At 37.8% G+C, this 17,687-nt stretch overlaps 2 protein-coding genes across 10 annotated transcripts; one reads left to right on the forward strand and one right to left on the reverse strand.

Annotated features, from left to right (window-relative positions):
- Nucleotides 1-29: 29 nt before the first annotated feature.
- Nucleotides 30-2,182, reverse strand: LOC117218063 (aminoacyl tRNA synthetase complex-interacting multifunctional protein 2-like). Of its 3 annotated transcripts, none has more exons than XM_033466124.2 (4): nucleotides 1,760-2,182; nucleotides 763-912; nucleotides 481-691; nucleotides 30-408 (listed from the first exon to the last, which is right to left on the reverse strand). In XM_033466124.2, the coding sequence occupies exons 1-4, from the start codon at nucleotides 1,940-1,942 to the stop codon at nucleotides 47-49; spliced, it is 906 nt and encodes a 301-aa protein (XP_033322015.2). In that variant the 5' UTR covers nucleotides 1,943-2,182; the 3' UTR covers nucleotides 30-46. The 3 variants fall into 3 exon arrangements, with proteins under 3 accessions (XP_033322015.2, XP_033322016.2, XP_033322017.2); XM_033466125.2 differs by having other exon boundaries at nucleotides 1,778-2,150; XM_033466126.2 differs by lacking the exon at nucleotides 1,760-2,182 and adding an exon at nucleotides 1,302-1,325.
- On the forward strand, nucleotides 1,389-17,571 carry E(bx) (nucleosome-remodeling factor subunit NURF301 E(bx)). Of its 7 annotated transcripts, none has more exons than XM_033466113.2 (27): nucleotides 1,389-1,676; nucleotides 3,722-4,773; nucleotides 4,935-5,217; nucleotides 5,302-5,510; nucleotides 5,588-5,944; nucleotides 6,015-7,190; nucleotides 7,262-7,452; nucleotides 7,558-8,378; nucleotides 8,473-8,791; nucleotides 8,862-9,171; nucleotides 9,236-9,371; nucleotides 9,672-9,952; nucleotides 10,036-10,176; nucleotides 10,266-10,373; nucleotides 10,455-10,645; nucleotides 10,717-10,965; nucleotides 11,046-11,265; nucleotides 11,516-11,854; nucleotides 11,924-12,112; nucleotides 12,243-12,458; nucleotides 12,538-12,844; nucleotides 12,917-13,118; nucleotides 13,189-13,451; nucleotides 13,531-13,698; nucleotides 13,796-13,991; nucleotides 14,170-14,254; nucleotides 14,377-17,571. In XM_033466113.2, the coding sequence occupies exons 2-27, from the start codon at nucleotides 3,735-3,737 to the stop codon at nucleotides 14,577-14,579; spliced, it is 8,199 nt and encodes a 2,732-aa protein (XP_033322004.1). In that variant the 5' UTR covers nucleotides 1,389-1,676; nucleotides 3,722-3,734; the 3' UTR covers nucleotides 14,580-17,571. The 7 variants fall into 7 exon arrangements, with proteins under 7 accessions (XP_033322004.1, XP_033322007.1, XP_033322006.1 ...); XM_033466116.2 differs by lacking the exon at nucleotides 1,389-1,676 and adding an exon at nucleotides 2,894-2,912; XM_033466115.2 differs by lacking the exon at nucleotides 1,389-1,676 and adding an exon at nucleotides 2,931-3,065.
- Nucleotides 17,572-17,687: the final 116 nt, after the last annotated feature.

A 17,687-nucleotide genomic window follows, 5' to 3' on the forward strand; every position in this document is an offset into this window, starting at 1 on the left:
TGACCTCCGAAATTAAGGAATCGAATATATACATAGTACAAAATGTTTATTGATAAAAACGTTTCTCACAAGTTGCGAACCACTTTTCGAGTATTGGCGGACATTTCGGAAAGACTTGTTTAATTGTGCTCCATACTGCAATGTCTGCTATATCAGGCTCCGTTTCATCAGACAAATTATTTAACTTATCAACTAATAATGAAAGTAATTCCTGCTTTTTCTTCAATGTACTTTGAAAATGTATCGAGTGGCACAAATCTAATATCGAGTCAATTCTATTTACATTTTCTGGGCACATGGAGTTCTCATAATTATGTGAGCTTATTAGCCTACTAATGTATCTTAAAAAATTGATTTCACCGTTTATGGTGTAACCATGTAGGCCAGTTACAAGTTCAAGATCTGCAACTGTAAATAAAAATATGCATAAAAATGCATTTACTCAAGATCGCTTAAACTGCTCTTATAAATAAATTTTACCATCTTTCCAGATCAATTGTAACTTGATAAGATTTTTCCTAGGAAACTGTGAAACTGACTGATCAAATGGAGGAACTTCTTCATTGATACTCGAGTGAACATAAGTTTGTACTCTAATATCGGTGTCCATCCACACTCGTTGTAAAGCTAATGTGGAGTAAGGAACCATTTTTGGGTTCACATTTATGACAAAGTTTACGTCCACTGCATCCTAAGAAAATTAATAGCAATATATTATGGTTGTAATTCTGTGTTTTAAAAAATTGATTAATGGAGTACTACCTGACTTTCGTTGCTTTTATCAACCACTGCAGTCTGATTGGTTTGCTTTAATAAATTACATAGGATTAAAACCTGTTTCTTGAGATCCGCAAGCTGAGCCAGTATTTTCTCCTGTCTTTCTTCCAACAAACTATATTCCGGTAATGGACTCTGAAATAAAATATGGTTTTATTACATGTGCAACAGTTATATCGCTATGCATTGCAGCAACAACTTCACAATGTTCCCCGAGTATATGAAACTACACAAATGTAGAGTGTGTTAATACTTTTTTAATTACATAATTTTTGTTCTTTTCACATTATTTATCAATGACAAATTACTAGTGTTTCTATAAACTAGTAAATTATTTCTGTATATAACAAATCATTAAAAACACACACACAAATATGCTAGAATTCCAGTTTACATTACTGCAAAAAATCTGACTGTCCAAATACTTTTTTCATCCACTGTACATTTGTGATGGATGCATGATGGCAAAAAATTTTTCTGAAAAAAAGGTACAAGAGTCATGGATTATAGATTTGACAGTTGACCAGTAACATTGTTGATTGAGACCAGTAAACAGCTACATGGTGCACACATAACAGTGGGTTACGTTTTCTGTGTGTTTGGTTATACAACTGTACTTTGTAGCTTTCAGTGCAGTTCTAATTTAGTAAGCTTGCCCTTCTTCTATAATAATTATCTCCGCGTTTCCCGCTTATCCTTTGACCGAACCGAATTTTTCGTGCACGGTAGCCGCGGTAGTGTCCTGTTAGACGAAAAATTGGAGGGGCACGCATCGATCAAGCCTGTAGAACCATATTCCCGGTCGATCGTGATTAGTGCTTGTGGAAATTTTGGGAGGAGTCATGCACAACAAGCTCGAGACAGAGGAAAGGCTCGAAGCTACCATGCACGATCGAAGCGTGAGTAAAAAACCATTCGATTTTAGTATAATTAGCGTAATGCGCGTCTTCGTGCCGGAATGAGGAACAGAAATGATGAAAACCTTCAAAAAGCTGATAACCTGCTCTGTGATATCAGGCACGATCTTGTCCACGGCTTCCGTATGGTCGTCCCTGGATCGTTCCTTGTGAATATTTCGCATTTGGTACATCGTTTTCGAGTGATGCAACGTGTCCGGAAGAGTGACAACCGGTTTTAAGGCGTACATCGCCATTTCATTGCGCATTTCGCTCGTCTCGGCGTTCGTTAATTCGTAAAAAAAACAATAATTCGTGCTCACAATTGATCATCACACTCTCGCTCGTCTTTTGTATTTCTCGATTTTCGTTAGACAGCCATTTTTCTTTCATCCCCCACCACCTGTCACCATCTCGATCCTGTATCCCTGTGTCGCCGCTGCCGACTTTCCAACAACCACTGACCAACGCCGACATCCGCTTTCAAAGATGGCGCCGTAACTCTTCGTAAAATTATATGATGCAGAAATCTCGTTGCTCCAATTCAAATTTTTACATCTAACCTCCACATGATAGATCGCAAAATTATGTTTACGTGTTCAACGAATTATTCGATCCAAAGAAACAAGTTCTTCATTTCTTTTTAATGCGAAGGTATCAAAGTAGTTAAGGAAACAGGAATAGTAAAATGTCAATGCAAGCATTACTAGAAATTATTGATGTCTTTTAACTGCACTTGTGAGTTATGATTTTGTTGTTGAAACGTTTATATATGTTTATCTATAAGTAAAATTTTATTTGTGGTATTAATAGGGATTATTCGTGTAATATATCAATTGTTTCCATTCTTATGCACGTTTTTTAAGTTTACATATTTAACTCTTAAATAGAATTCTTAATTTTGTATAATATAATTGAGTATGTACAAACGGAAAGCATCGATAATTGTGACTTTTATAAGAATTGAATAGACAGTACGAGATTCGAGTTTGAACATTACACAATTCTTGTTTCGAACGTCGAAGATGTCGCGTTAGTCGCTTGTTTCTCTGAAAAACGCCACAAATGAATGATTGAAAAATTTACCCGACAAACATGTCGAAAATGTTCTCTATTAAAAAACATGATAATTTTTAATTGATACGATGGTACATGTTAAAAAAATCTGTACCGACATAACGAGATACGAGAAATTGGAGGTCAGGTGGTGTCCTCTGTCGAAGCTTCTCTCGAACTAAGGTTAGATTTCTCTCTTGCGGGTAACAGAGAATTCGTGTAATTGGGTTCACGAATTATGTAGCTGCACGATTTGTGGCCCGTAAAAACTCCGGTGAATTAAAATACGTGTGAACGGACGCAAAGGGAAGGAAACAGAACGAGGAAAAAGCGAAGGTTTTTATCGGAAGTGCGGTTAGAATACGCGTTTTTCCAACCGCGCATGTCGCCACCTATTGTTGATCTGACAGGATTTTGTGTAGTTACGGTGAAAGCGATTGGATCTTCCGTACGTTTCGTGAGAAATTAAAAAGCGATCAAACGGTTCCCAAATCGCATGAATCCCATTGAAACACGATCGCAGGGGATGCGATCGAGCCGTAGATTATTCCGAACAGCGAACGAGGAAATTTCATCGAAGATTTCGTCTAGATTTTAAGTAGATGCGTTCGAGGCCAGACATGGCGGCGATTCAATGAACCAATTGGAACGGCGCTCTCTTAAAGGATTCGATATTGTAAATACCCTTTACACTCGCGTCAGTGAATGATTTTCCGTACATAGTTTCGTCGTTATCGGTTGGAAAATCGGGTTTTTATTATTGTGGGCGGGTGATCGTCGTTCGTCGATAGGAAAATAGAAGCCACGCGAGATCGTATCAAGCAGTTGATCATGAAAGAATTGTGTTTGGTCACGTGACCGTAGCCGAAAAATGGCGCAAAGATCAGAGTACAAACATGAGTTCCATTTCATTGCTACGGTGTCATTTGTATTTGTTTACAAGCGCGCGTTTTCACAAACCACGTGTTAAGTAAGTGCCATTTCGTTGACAGTGCGTGACGGACAATGACGGGGAGAGGGTCGAAGAGACGGGGCCGACCCCCCAAGTCGGTGGTCATGGAAAGGCCGAAAAAGTTTCAGTATCATCTGATGAAGAAGCCAAAATATTTGCAAAACAAGGGTTCGGAAACGCCAAACTCACAACCGAGCACGCCAACACCATCGAGGCCGTCGTCACCAGTTGAAAGCGAGGAGAGCAGGCGAAGCACCAGGACTCGAAAATCACGGGGACCCAGAGAAAGACATTCGCGTAAGGGTGGCCACTCAGGTTCTGGAGTGTATCATCGCCGAGGTTACAATACTAATGTTGATTATAACGATTCTGAATACCATTACGGATCGGATTTCGGCGACGAATCCAGTGAAAAGAGTGAAGTAGAAGAAGACCCTCTGCAAAGCGATGTGGAGTCATCAGAAAGTATAGAAGAACCAGATCCATCGAGTGACAGTGACTTTTCCCTCTCTAGTTATAGTACCACCAGTGGCACTCCCCGTAAAACATTGCTGAGTCAACAAAGGCCGCCGAGCCCAGAACCGCTATGGCTTCAAAATAGGGAATTGCCAGCATTGACCCTACCTAAATCTTCGGACGACCTACTAGTCCCTAAGGAATATGTTATGCCATCTTTATCGATCTACGAAGTGTTAAGACACTTTCGTACACTGGTACGCTTATCGGCCTTTAGGTTTGAGGATTTCTGTGCTGCCCTTATTTGCGAGGATCAAACCAACTTACTGGCGGAGATACATACCATGCTAATCAAAGCTCTTCTTAGGGAAGAGGATTCTCAGCAGACACACTTTGGTCCCCTTGATCAAAAAGACTCCGTAAACGTTAGTTTGTATTTTGTGGATCCTATGTCTTGGCCAGAAGTGCTACGTTCTTATGTAGAAAGCGACAAGTGTTTTGATGAAAATATTCTACAAATTTTATCGACTTGCGAATACCCATTTACCTCCATCGAGGACAGAATCAAAGTGCTTCAATTTTTAACAGATCAGTTTTTAATCACAAATCCTGTAAGAGAAGATCTGCTACATGAAGGTATATTTTATACAATATTTCATGTAATTTTACCACGTTTATCTAACAGAAATACTTTATTAAATCAGCAGGAAAAATGAATGTGTCCATGCTGTAAAGTTTATCATTTTTCTTTCTCTTTAACAAATTTTTCTTTCTTCATATTAAATTTGCTTTCGTAGGGAATATGCATTATGACGACCACTGCAGAGTTTGTCACCGTTTGGGAGATTTGTTATGTTGTGAAACCTGCCCAGCAGTTTTTCATTTAGAATGCGTTGAACCTCCATTAGTCGATGTTCCTACAGAGGATTGGCAATGTAGTACATGTAAAGCTCATAAAGTATCTGGTGTTGCGGATTGTATACCTGATGTTGAGAAGAATGGTTCACTATGTCGTCAGGAACATTTAGGATTTGATAGGCATGGCAGAAAATATTGGTTTCTTGCTAGAAGAGTTTTTGTGTAAGTCACAAGTGATCGAAAAATTTGGTGTATTGCTCAAATATTCTTTCTGTGTTAATATTGTAATCGTCATATTCATTACAGCGAAAGCGACAATGGTGAGGTTTGGTATTATAGCACGCCTTTACAATTGGACGAATTATTGCTTACATTAGATCGTACCGAAATGGAAGTTGCACTATATCGTGAATTATCAGATTACAAAGATGAAATTGTACGACAAATGGAACTCACAGAATCAATTACTAATCAGTTTAAGGGTAACAAGAAATCGTATCTAGAAGTAGAAAATAGTAAGTTCAAGTATATCTTTTTCTATATGTATGTGTCCATGAATTTCCAAGAAGATTCAACATCTCAATTCTTTTAGGTCTCATAATGAAATTGCAAAAAGAACGACAGGAAAAGCAAGAGAAAGAGGAAGAAGATAAAAAAGAAAAGCAGAGACAAGAAGCTGAGGATATGGTGCGTAGAATACACGAGGGTTCGGACTCTCTTGAAGCACAGCTTGCAGCTGTAACAGATCAACAAGACGCAAAGCCAGCTGAAGAGTCATCTACAAAAGAAAATGCTCCCGAAGTGGTTGCAGAAAATGTAGAAGTAGATAGCGTAGATACTGATTTAGATGCAGCGAATAAAAATGTAAAAACATCTACTTCATCCTCTGAAGAAATCGATGAAGAGGCTTTGGAAGGGGAAGACGGTATCTCGAAAATCGGCAAAGATGGTATGTTATACAATTTCATGTGTTCGGTAAAATATGATTTCATTACTTGACGAGTTTATTAATTCCACAGGTAAGAAGCATACGATCGTAACGAGATCAAAAACGGGGTCTTTACAGCCTAGAACATTTAATATGGACGATTTAAAGAGACGTCCCGGTACACAAATATCGAAAGAAGAATTAGAAAAGTTGGACAAAAGTTTAAAAGAAGAGGGAGACGGTACACGATTAACAAGGCAGAAAGCCCACCAAATAGCTTCTGGTACTCACCTATTCAAGTTGGGAATGGATAACAACTTCAAGTCGTATGTGAACCAGTACAGCACCAATCCTATTGCTCTGAACAAAGCACAGCGCAATGAGGAACGCGACAAGAAGAGACACTTATCACATAAATTCTCGCTCACTCAGGCTTCTGAGTTCAAATGGGTGGGAAGTTTAACTGGAACCCGAGCTCTTCTAGTTAGTACGCTCCGTCAAACGATCCTCCAACTTGAAAGTAGCATTCAAGCACCATACATGCACACCAATTGGCCTCTTCTACGTAAACCTTGGACCACGGCAGTAGGCGCATGCATAAATCCCAGAGACTTTGCGCGAGCTCTCATTGTATTGCAGGCGTGCATCAAGTCAGTAGTGTTTGCTAGCGTATGGCACGATCAGCTTGGACATGTGAAGTTGCAAAGAGTAACGGCTCTCGAAAGAGAAGAGAAGAAGCGTCAGGATAAGAAAGACAAGAAGGAGAGGGAGGACGAAGAGGAACGGAACCGTTTGTTTAATTTTGTAAAATACACATTAGGCTTGAAACATCAAGTATGGAAGCAGAAAGGGGAAGAGTACAGAATCCACGGACAAGGCGGTTGGCTATGGGTATCTGCTAGTCGCCGCTACAAACTCTCCGATATGACGAAATTAGGTCTACGAATGGGTCCACAAAAAGTCATGGTGCAAATCAGAGATCAAGAGGGACTGAAGATATTAGCTTTGGATCCTCCCACGTACGATTTTTTGATTAAGGAATATTGCCCATCGAAGAAGGAAGAAAACGCAGAAGTAGAGATTAAGAAGGAGATCAAGGAGGAAGAATCCTCCAAAGATGGTATGGATACGTCGGTGAAACAAGAATGCAAAGCAGAAGATGTAAAGTCTGAACCGATTGAGGACAAGAAGAATGCGGACACAACCACAAAGACAGAGGAAACAGATTCCAAATCAGTTAAACAAGAATCAAAAATGCATTTGTCATGTACGTATTGTAAAACAGATTTTAGTTTCGTGCATAAACTATATATTAATAATTTATTTTATTTGTTACAGTCTTAGCAGGTATAAAAATCGAAAAGGTTTTCACTCCGATCAAAGAATTCGAGGAAATCGACATCACTAAAGCACTGACTACTAACGGGAGACTCCATTATCCAAAAATTGCGAAAAAATCTAGGATTGACGATTTCCTAGCGCGTAGAACACACTTGAAGCTTCTGGAGGAAAGGAGATTATTACAGACTGTTAGTGTAAATATAACGTTGGCAGAAGGAGTCTACTGAACTTCAAGCATCTAGTTATATTTTATTATTTTTTCTTCTCGAATTAATATGTAGTTGTTTTTTCAGGAGAAATCAAAAGAGCAGCAGAATCAATCTGCGAGTCAAAAGACTGATGGAGAATCCGAAGTAGATATTGAAAATAACGAAGAAAGCGATACGGACGGTGGCGAACATACTCTGCAAAGTATACTCACTGGAAAGCAACCTAGTAAAACGATATCTACGTCGGCAAGAGAGATGCTGGCTGTAATAGGAAAGCGTATTCAGCATGACAAAGCGCAGTACGCAAATATCATGAGACTCACCAAGAACACAAATTGTTATTCGCGATATTGCAATATGACGACTCCACCCGGGAAGATCGGCAGTACAACGCAGAGTTTAACATCTACATGTTATTCCCCTATATGTCTTCAGAAGGCCAGATTAAAACGCGATCTTATTTCACTGTTAAGAAAGGCCAATGCTTTGAATAATAATCAGTCGTCGGCCGCTTTAGTGGTTAATACGACCACCGCACAAGCACAACAGAGTACACTTAAAATAGAAGGCAGTGACGAGAGCAAAGAAGCAATTAAAAAGGATCTGGAGTCCGCGGTGGCGTTGGCGACGCACTGCAAGGAAGAAACACCAGCTACCAACGTAGTCCGAGACGTAACTTCACCGCCTGCGAAGAAAATGAAAGTCGAACCTAATCAGAAAGCGGACAACGACGCGAGTTCAGGAAACGTAGATGTGGTGACAACTACAACGAGTAGTGTGGTCACAACTACTACGGTAACTACGACACAGCAAACTGTAAAGACTGTAGACGGTGTAGTACAGAGTATGAAGGAAAACACATCTTCTAAAAATTCAGTTTCCTTTTCATCTGAAGTTAAAACTAGGTAATGAATATAATTTTCCGTTTTTTTTGTTTTTTTTTTATTACACTAGCATGTGGAGATTGAGTTTAATTCAACGATATTGTTATGTTAATAGCACGGGACAGAAGACCACGATTGTCAATCGAAGAGGCAGAACCGTGCAGAGGAGTACTGTTGCCAAAGAATTGAATGCAGATGGCACAGAAAGAGTTTACAGCGCTGTTTCAACCGAGGGAAAGATTTACTTGAAGAAAGTTTCAATTTCTTTAGCAGATAGGAAAAAGAAACGTACCCCTGTCAAGTATCCGTTGTGTTCCACATTTTGCACAAAGAATAAGCATCGTAGTATATTATTGCTTCCGCAACACGAGTTACGAAAATTGGCTAGAGTCGGTGGACGAATGCCAGTTCATGGATTCCATCATGTGGCTAAGGTATACTTGATTATATTGCTATCAACGGTAGGAAAGTTCGCGTATCCGGCTAACACGAGTTTTATTACAGGCAAACATGTCTGTTTGGCCATATCCATGTCCCAGACCTCTTTTTAAAACATGTTGGTTATACCGAACAGTGGGAATCAAATCACTGTCCGCGGCAGCTCTGCAGTTAAGAATATTATGGGCCTGTCTTCGATGGGACGACATGGCCACAAAGCCGTTATCCACGGATGGCAAACACCAGATTACAACGGACACAGAAATCATGTCGTTAGAAATACTCAAGCATCGTCATGTTGGCCAATTTCTAGATAAAACACAGTACTTACGCAGGAAGGTTGTTATACCTTTGGAACTGCCTAAACAAATCAGAGGTTTGTATAATGAGTAGATCGATGATATTGCTACGATCTCGATATAAATTTTTACATTTCACAGAGGTAACGTCCATAAGAAGCGGTCTTAGAAAAAGAAAACGACCAGAATCGCCACAAAGCACAGAGCCACAAGTTACAGAGGAGTGGGTTGATGAAGATAAATTAGAATTGTGGGAAATTAAACAATACGGTGACAGGTATGCCAGTACAAAATAACTAACAATTTTAGTCAACTTTTAAAACTATCTTCACATTGATTACTTCTTTCGACTACATTTTCTGGATAACTCGATAATAATAAAACTTAACACGTTGGCTGCCAATTCAGCGATCATGAAAATTAGATAACATTGAAGCAGTGACATGGCAATCAGTGTGATAATACAAGTTGCATTCAGCACCTGACACTTTCACCTGATAAAATCACTCAATGACTGACCTATCCCTGTTTAACACCATCTGATACTAACCCTCCGCTTGATGTGTGTCCTCTCCAGGTTAGAGAAGGCTAATGCCCAGATTATTACTAGGAGTCGATCGGGTCAGCCACAATCTGCAGGTGCTGGTTCTAACAGAAATGCAGGATCGACCACAGGGTTGGGTGACCAACTTGTTAGTGGTAAAGCAACACCGGAGGAGATCAAGGAGAAAATGGAACAACAGTTGCGTATGCAGAGAGCTGCCCATCAACAGAAGAGAGCTTTGGAGACCCTGAAAAGTCCAGCTAACTCTGCTACGTCTACGCAACTTGTTAAAGTTACCACCAACTCTGCTCACGGTAAGATCCATTTTTGTTAATTCAACTTACAAATGCGGTGCTGGCGAATTTGTGAAATTACAATGATTCGATATTTATCACAGATGGCACAGTGAAATTAGTTTCGAAGGTCGCGATACCAGCAAATCCAAATAGTGGAACAAAATCTCAACTGACTTCTCTTCTGACAACACCTACGCAAAACAAGACGTTCATCGGAACGAGGCGCATTTACATGACAAAATGTAAATATTAATAAATATTAGTATATTTACAAGAAATGTATTTGAAATAGATTTATATCTGTTCAATATTTGATTTTTATTTTCAATAGCGGCTGATGGCACAACGAAAGTTGTTTCCGGGCCTACAAGCATTTTGCCCAAGACACAATTGCAAACTGGAAATCAGCAGTCGTTGATTAAAGTTTCTGGGCAAGCAGGTACTGTTTTAGTTTAATGTTATGATAATCTTGATATAATCTTGAAATCTTTATTTCGTCAATCTTTTGTTTACCATAAAGTAGCTCCTGTGCAACAAATTCAACAAAAAGTACAGATTTTAAGAGGTCCGGACGGCAAGCTTCAAGTTCGTGGTTTAATGCCTGGTCAACAATTGGTACAAATGCCTGATGGAAAACTGCATGTGTTGAATACTGGTCAAGCGATTACAACTGCCCCAGCACAAACTGCTGCAAATAGCTCAACTACACCGGTAAAGTTTGTTATAATATAAAAATATTAAAGTATTAGAATAACTTAATACATTATAAAATATGTTTCCAGACAAAATCAGCAACTACAACAAGTGCAACCAAAGCGGCTACAACGGCTAACGCTACAGCTGGCAAAACTAGTCCAACTAAAGCGGCAGCAAATGCAACGCAACAAGTACAGGCGTCGCAGCAACCACAAGCGCAGTCTCAACAGGCTGCGCAACGTCCCGCAACAACTGTAGCGATTGCTACACCTACAACAGCAACAAAAAATGCTATTGTGGTGGCTAACACTGGTCAACTTGTACAGGGTGCACAAGTACGCTAAAATCGATGCCTTCATAAACTGTAAATTATAATTGTATTGTGCAGAAATATTAATGCATTATTAATGTGCAGGTTCTATCTACTAGCGGGCAAGTGATCAGTGGAAATCAAATAGTAGTCACTAATGCGAATCTGGCTCAGCAACTTGCAACAGGCAAAGCTCAATTAACGACAATCGGTGGCCATCAAGTGGTGATTCGCAGTACACCTACGGGCAATCAAATTGTGCATTTAAATTCAGCGAATAGTAGCATTATAGTTAAAAATACTATCACGCCAAATAAGCAACAAGGTTTGTTTCTTTCAATTAGTAGGAGATATTATTTTATTATTATATATATAATTATTATATAATAATATAATATTATTATAAAAATAATATAATAAATAATATATTTATTATTATAAATATAATATATATATATATATATATTTATTATTACATAATATAATAATTATATATATAATTATTATTATATATTTAGTAGGAGATATTCTGAGAAATTGTTGTTTAATATTAACTGATTCTTTCTTGCGTTCAGTTCCTGCGTTACAAACTGCTCAAACAACGACAGCAACAACGACGGGAACACAATCTACGGAAACAACAAACAGTACTGTCAGCAGCAATGCGACTACAAATGCAAGTGTGACCAACACGACCGCATCTAATCAAACTTCTACTGCTCCAGCACCTGGTAGTGTGGAGGCATCTTTATTAGCTGGTCAACCACCTGGCACTGTCATCAAGTGCGTTACAGCTCAAGTCATTCAAACTACTCAAGGACCTCGTATAGTCTTACAGGGATTACAAGGTGCAGATTTTACACCGCAGCAACTCGCAATGGTGCAGCAACAAGTGAAGCAACAACTGCTCAAAGGTTCGATATTAAATATATTGTATACATATTTAATATAATATGATTTTAACGATCCACAATTCTGCTCAGCTCAAGCTACTACAGGGAAACAAGGTGTACTAGGGCCTACGAAAATTTATTTGGCTGTTCAACCAGCACCGAACAGCCAACAAGCTCTTCAAAGCTCTCAAAGCTCAACAACAGTAAATACTCCCGCTACTCCAGCCGGAAAGACTCAGACCGCGCAGCAACCAGTTGTTTCACCTACAGCTGCAACTGGTTTGTATCATTAATTTCCTATACCCTAACACGTTTGCTACCACCGTTTTTGTTCAGCTGCTTACCCTCGTGAAGATGTTCTCTTAAAATGCAACGTGTACCTCCTTCATGATATATTTAAACTCGGTAGAATCGCAAACAGGAACAGAAAGCATTCCAGAGCTTCCAGCAACAACTGAGAAACCTAAAGTAGTTGTCCAACAAGTTGGGCAACCGAATGTACCCTCCGAAGAGGAGTCACAGAAAACAAACGTAGCCAATGGTCAACAACCATTGCAAACTCTAAAGGAAGGAAGCGACTCCTCAGGCAATAAATTTATTTTAACACCCGACTATATACAACAAAGTTAGTTGCTAGTCGATAATTTAGTTCTTTAGTCTCTCATATTATAATTTCATGTGACAGCAATCGTTAATCTTTGCAGCTATTAAAAATGCTTTGAAACAAGAGAATCTGAATCCAGAAATAGAGGAGAAGCTACTGCAGCTACAACGATACCAAGAGAAGCAAATGAAAGGCAGTGTAGAGAATTCCGTAGCCACCAATCAAACTCACACTACGCCCACGGTTACAACGCCGCGTGTTCCATCACGTAAAAGACCAGCACCTTCTAACATTCCAACACCAACTACGCCGACCAGTACACAATCCTCAACGAATGACCAGGATACCGACTGGGAAACGCCGAGAAAGAAGCCCGCGATAAAACAGGAAAACCGTGAAACACCAAAGTAAGTTAACATTAAAATAGGTAATTATTTATTAATTATTACTAGTGTGTAATTAATGACTGTTTTGCATAGAGTAATAAAAGTCGAACAATCTGAGAGCGAGACGACGCCCAAAAATCGTGCAGCAAAGTTGAAAGACAGTCAGGAGTTAAGAAGAAAGCAACAAGTACATTCTCGAATGCAAGTCTTGTTATTTAGACATAAAGAACTACTTAAGAAGGACATCCTCAAAAAGAGAGCACTATTAGAAAAAGAATTGCAAATAGACATTCAAGTAGGTTGTCCTAAATACTGTTAGAATTCCTTTTTATTTCACTTGGTATATATCATTCGTTTGGTTACAGAAGGATTTGTCAGCAGAATTGGCATCGAGAACAAAAGCAGAGAGACACAAGCAGGACGAAGTCAAAGTGGGTAGTGCAAAGCGCAAAGCCAATGCTCAGGTAGCTCAACAAGTTAGTCCTCCGAACAGAGGAGGAAGGCCAAAGAAATATAAAGCGCAAGGAAGTAGTACCACGCCACCAGGTGCATCGACTGCAACTACTCCTAATAGAATTAAAAAAGAAAAGTTGTATTGTTTGTGCAGAACACCTTACGATGAGACAAAGTGAGACATTAAAACACAAATTTATTTCATAATGCACGCCTATATTGTTCTTTCAAATAATCATAATTATTCGTGATAGATTTTACGTAGGATGCGACCTCTGTAACAACTGGTTCCACGGAGACTGCGTGGGTATCACGGAGGAAATGTGTAAAACCCTTTCAGAATTTGTTTGCACCGAATGCAGACACGCAAGAGATACTCAAGAACTGTATTGTCTCTGTAAACAGCCTTACGATGAATCTCAGTATGTCATATGCAAATTTTGTTGTGCTTTTTATATACGAATTTTAACTTTTTGACAGGATAATTGTATCGACATTTATATGTATATGTATTTATAGATTTTATATATGCTGTGACAAATGTCAAGATTGGTTCCACGGCCGATGTGTTGGTATACTTCAATCGGAAGCAGAAAATATCGACGAATACGTTTGTCCGAATTGCCAGCGAAATTCTTCTGTTAACTTTGCTAACATGAAGAACCTGAATGCGAAAGACCTCGATCTCTTGAAGAAACTAATTAAGCAAATACAGGTAAAGTAAACAATTGACAATGGACTTTCTCAAGAAGAAAAATAATTTCATTTTTTTTTTAATTAATTAAAGATCAATACTGCATTGTTTTGTATGTTCGAGTAGTATTCTTTACTAACGTAATCCTTGTTATCTATTTGGCTCACTTGTAATTAATATTGAAAATGGCAATGTTTAGGCACATAAAAGCGCTTGGCCATTTATGGAACCTGTGGATCCAAACGAAGCTCCTGACTACTACAAAGTTATTAAGGAACCAATGGGTAAGTGAATACATTATTTTCCTTGCTTAGATTTATATAAAAATATAAAGATCCGCAATCTACTACGATTAGTGTTCACATTCTGAATATTTTTTACGATTAATGAAATAACTAATTTACAGATTTGCAAACAATAGATTTGAGGATAAACGATAGGTCTTACAAGAAGCTAAGTGAATTCATCGGAGACATGACAAAGATATTCGACAACTGTCGCTATTACAATCCGAAAGAGTCGCCGTTCTTTAAGTGCGCTGAATCGTTGGAAACATATTTTGTCCATAAGATTAAGAGCTTGAGAGAAAAGTTCTCCGAGGGGAAATAAGCATCCGAACACGATAAAACACAGGAGGGACAACAAAATAACTGAACATCGGTCGTTTAATTTCTGCAGTGAGAAAGAATCGATTTGTGCCAGTACACGTAGGAAAGAGACATTGAAAGTAGCCATAAGTTCGTAACAATAGGACACATTTAGTCCACTATTTATTAGAGTTGTGTGAACAGTTTTGATTTGCCCACGTGAGAGCGTACTTTACTTGAATAGTGGCACAACAATGAATTTTGGACCAGTCTTAATCTATTTTAATCGTAACTTTAATTGCTTACTAGATAATTAGGTAAACGACGATGAAGAAAACAACAGCCTTAATAATTTGAAGAATGGAACGAACGAATAATATCGATAAGATTATAGTAAAAAAATTTGGTTATTTGTATCATACATTATTGACTTAGTGATGCCGACTTTTATTCTTGATCTGTATCGATTCAATAATGAGAAAGAAAAGTGCAATGCAAAATTATTTGTTTTGTTACGGTCGTATTGTTCGAGAAGAAGAAGAAGGCTTCATTCTTTTATTTTTGTAAATAAAATTATCAATTGTGGTTCAAAATTCATTTACCGTGCACAAGCATTATTATTTATGTACATCTATTCAGATACATATATAATGAATTACGAAAATAATTAACAAATATATCAAATCAGTGCCACCGAGCGTTTAGAGCAATGAATTTTTAGCAAACCAATGGGGAAATCAATGAGAGACGAGAAAAGATAGAAATTTGCTCGCATGCAGTGAGCAAAGAAAAAAAAATTGTAACAGGAGAATGGTCCAATTGCTGCGACATTACATTCTGTTTCACTTAGAGAAAAAACAATGTTGGAAGAACGTATAAATTTTCTCTCATGTAGGTGTATGGAATATATTAGCAAGCGCATAATAAATTGTACAAATTTGTTTATTGTGCTCACAAGTAACTATTATTATGTTGTTTTATCACATAAATTTTCTATAAAATTGTTTATAAGTAACACGTACGATGTTAGCTTGTAAGAAGTAAGCAGGCGTTAATCCTGCCTTGTATATAATATATTCAAGTAGAAAGTGTCTATAAGAAGTATAGACTATAGAATTTTGGTTCTGATGAGAACGAGAACATGTAGGAGGAGAAGGAGGAATGAAAGTCAGTCGAGGCGCTGCAAGCTGATTTCAATGAATATATTGTTTATATTTTAGCTATTAAACTACCACTCATGGAAATTAGTGAAAAAAGGAAAAACTGTACCACATATTGTACATGTGCATACTGAATATGTTCGTTATCTATAATCTCGGAAAACATAAACAGGCAATATTATTTCATGAAAATATATATTATATAAATATATATTATATATATATATATATATATATATATATATATATATATATATATATATATATATATATAAATATATAAGCATATATGGATACATACATATACATACTCAAGTAAAGAAACAACTGAATGAGCTCGCTTCGGAAGTTTCACTAGCGAAAAAACAAGAGTGAAAGTAAAAATAGTTAAATATCGAAAATTTCTGGAAACGAAAGCATCACATCGGCAAAACACTTATTCCGCGAGGCTCGAAAAAGCGTTCGCTTAAAGAGAGGGAAAAAAACGTTAAAAACATTTTAACATGTTCTCTGATAGTAAGAATCGAGAGCTCCGAGTGCGTACCATTAATTAATTCTATATCTTTCACGTAGAATTCTGTGACGCGTCTTATCGGTCGTCAATCATATTTGTTCAAGCGAGAGAAAGCAGATCGCTCAAAGCAGGTTGTACATTTTCGCCAGGATAACGCTTGTACAGTATTTTTAATTCAAAGTTCACTGGACCTGGCACTGATCTGTTTCTTACCTTCGACGTTCGATTTATAGTTAAACAGGATACCATAGTTCGTTACTTTGCCCAGGTTTATACACCGCACTAGCTCCTACCATAAGCAGCTCTGTCCGAGTGGTCGTACCCCATATTGTTGTTATATGTGTCCTATTGTATGCGTGTCGACACGTAACCGTTTTATTGCGTGATATACTTCGACAAATTTCGTTCGAAATCGTACCGTTAGAATATCCAAACAGATTTCTTTTTATTTTCCTCGCTCTTAATTCTTTGCTACGATCTTCTCGGCGGCTTGTAGCGTCTCCCATCGTACTATGTAAATTTTCTCTAATTAATGTTCGTTCGATACATAGCAAAGAGTTAAGTGAAACATATTTTAAATAGAATTTTACTTTTTTCGGATGGATTCACTCTTCGAGAACGGTGAAACCCGCGGTGCGAGATTTCTCCATGTTGCCCCGGAGGCACTTCTGGCTCGCGTAGACTTACGAACAAATATTAATGTCGAGTATTAAATAAGTATTTGCGCTAAGACACTTCTGCGAGCTAAAAATGTAACGCCACGTACTACTAGCTTTATTTATCCTCCGAGGCAAGTGGAAGAAGCCTGTTTGTCTGGAAAAGTGAATCCCTTACTTTCCTCGCGAGCAACGTTATTTACTCATTTGTATGAAAATTCTTTAATACTCTCTCGAAGAAGTCTGTGAACGTGTTCATGATAAACCTTAGCCGAGCTACGATCATTCTGACGAGGTATTTCCTTTCTTCTATAGACAAATGTATCGACGATGTGTATCGGAGCAAAGTTTCTTCTGTAAAAAGAGATTGTAGAAACACTTTAAAAAACAACATGTATTAGATATTTAGCCGTGTAAGTTTTTGGCATGCTACTGAAGTGTAAAAACCGGGTGAAGAGAGATTGCAGCCGTGTATATTTTACGCTGCTCCATTTTCACTCCTCTCCGCTTATTAATCATGTAACAAGGTGTTTATTTCTATTAAAGAAAAAAGCAACAAAGTGTGATTACATAAACTATATTCGTCTAAATCTAATACTACTAGTTTATAATAAATATATTTGTACTAATTTTAATCATAAACTTTGTTGTTTTTATTGCACTATAAATATAAGTTAGAGGAAAGCATAGTATGTTAATTTACCTTTTTTAATTTGTAATTGCTTACAAAATAATAAAACTGCTGTATGACAGTGGCTTCATGAAACTTTAAACAGAACTATAATTAATATACCGTCAAC

Source organism: Megalopta genalis, chromosome 1, assembly GCF_051020955.1.
Source record: "Megalopta genalis isolate 19385.01 chromosome 1, iyMegGena1_principal, whole genome shotgun sequence".
In the NCBI taxonomy this organism is placed as follows: domain Eukaryota; kingdom Metazoa; phylum Arthropoda; class Insecta; order Hymenoptera; family Halictidae; genus Megalopta; species Megalopta genalis.

Excerpts from the sequence above, each read along its gene's own strand:
- LOC117218063 (XM_033466124.2), bottom strand. The coding sequence starts at position 1,942 with ATGCGCAATGAAATGGCGATGTACGCCTTAAAACCGGTTGTCACTCTT. Across the intron at positions 692-762 it reads ATAAAAGCAACGAAAGTCAG|GATGCAGTGGACGTAAACTT; the intron begins GTAGTACTCCAT and ends TAATTTTCTTAG. Across the intron at positions 409-480 it reads ACAATTGATCTGGAAAGATG|TTGCAGATCTTGAACTTGTA; the intron begins GTAAAATTTATT and ends TTTTATTTACAG.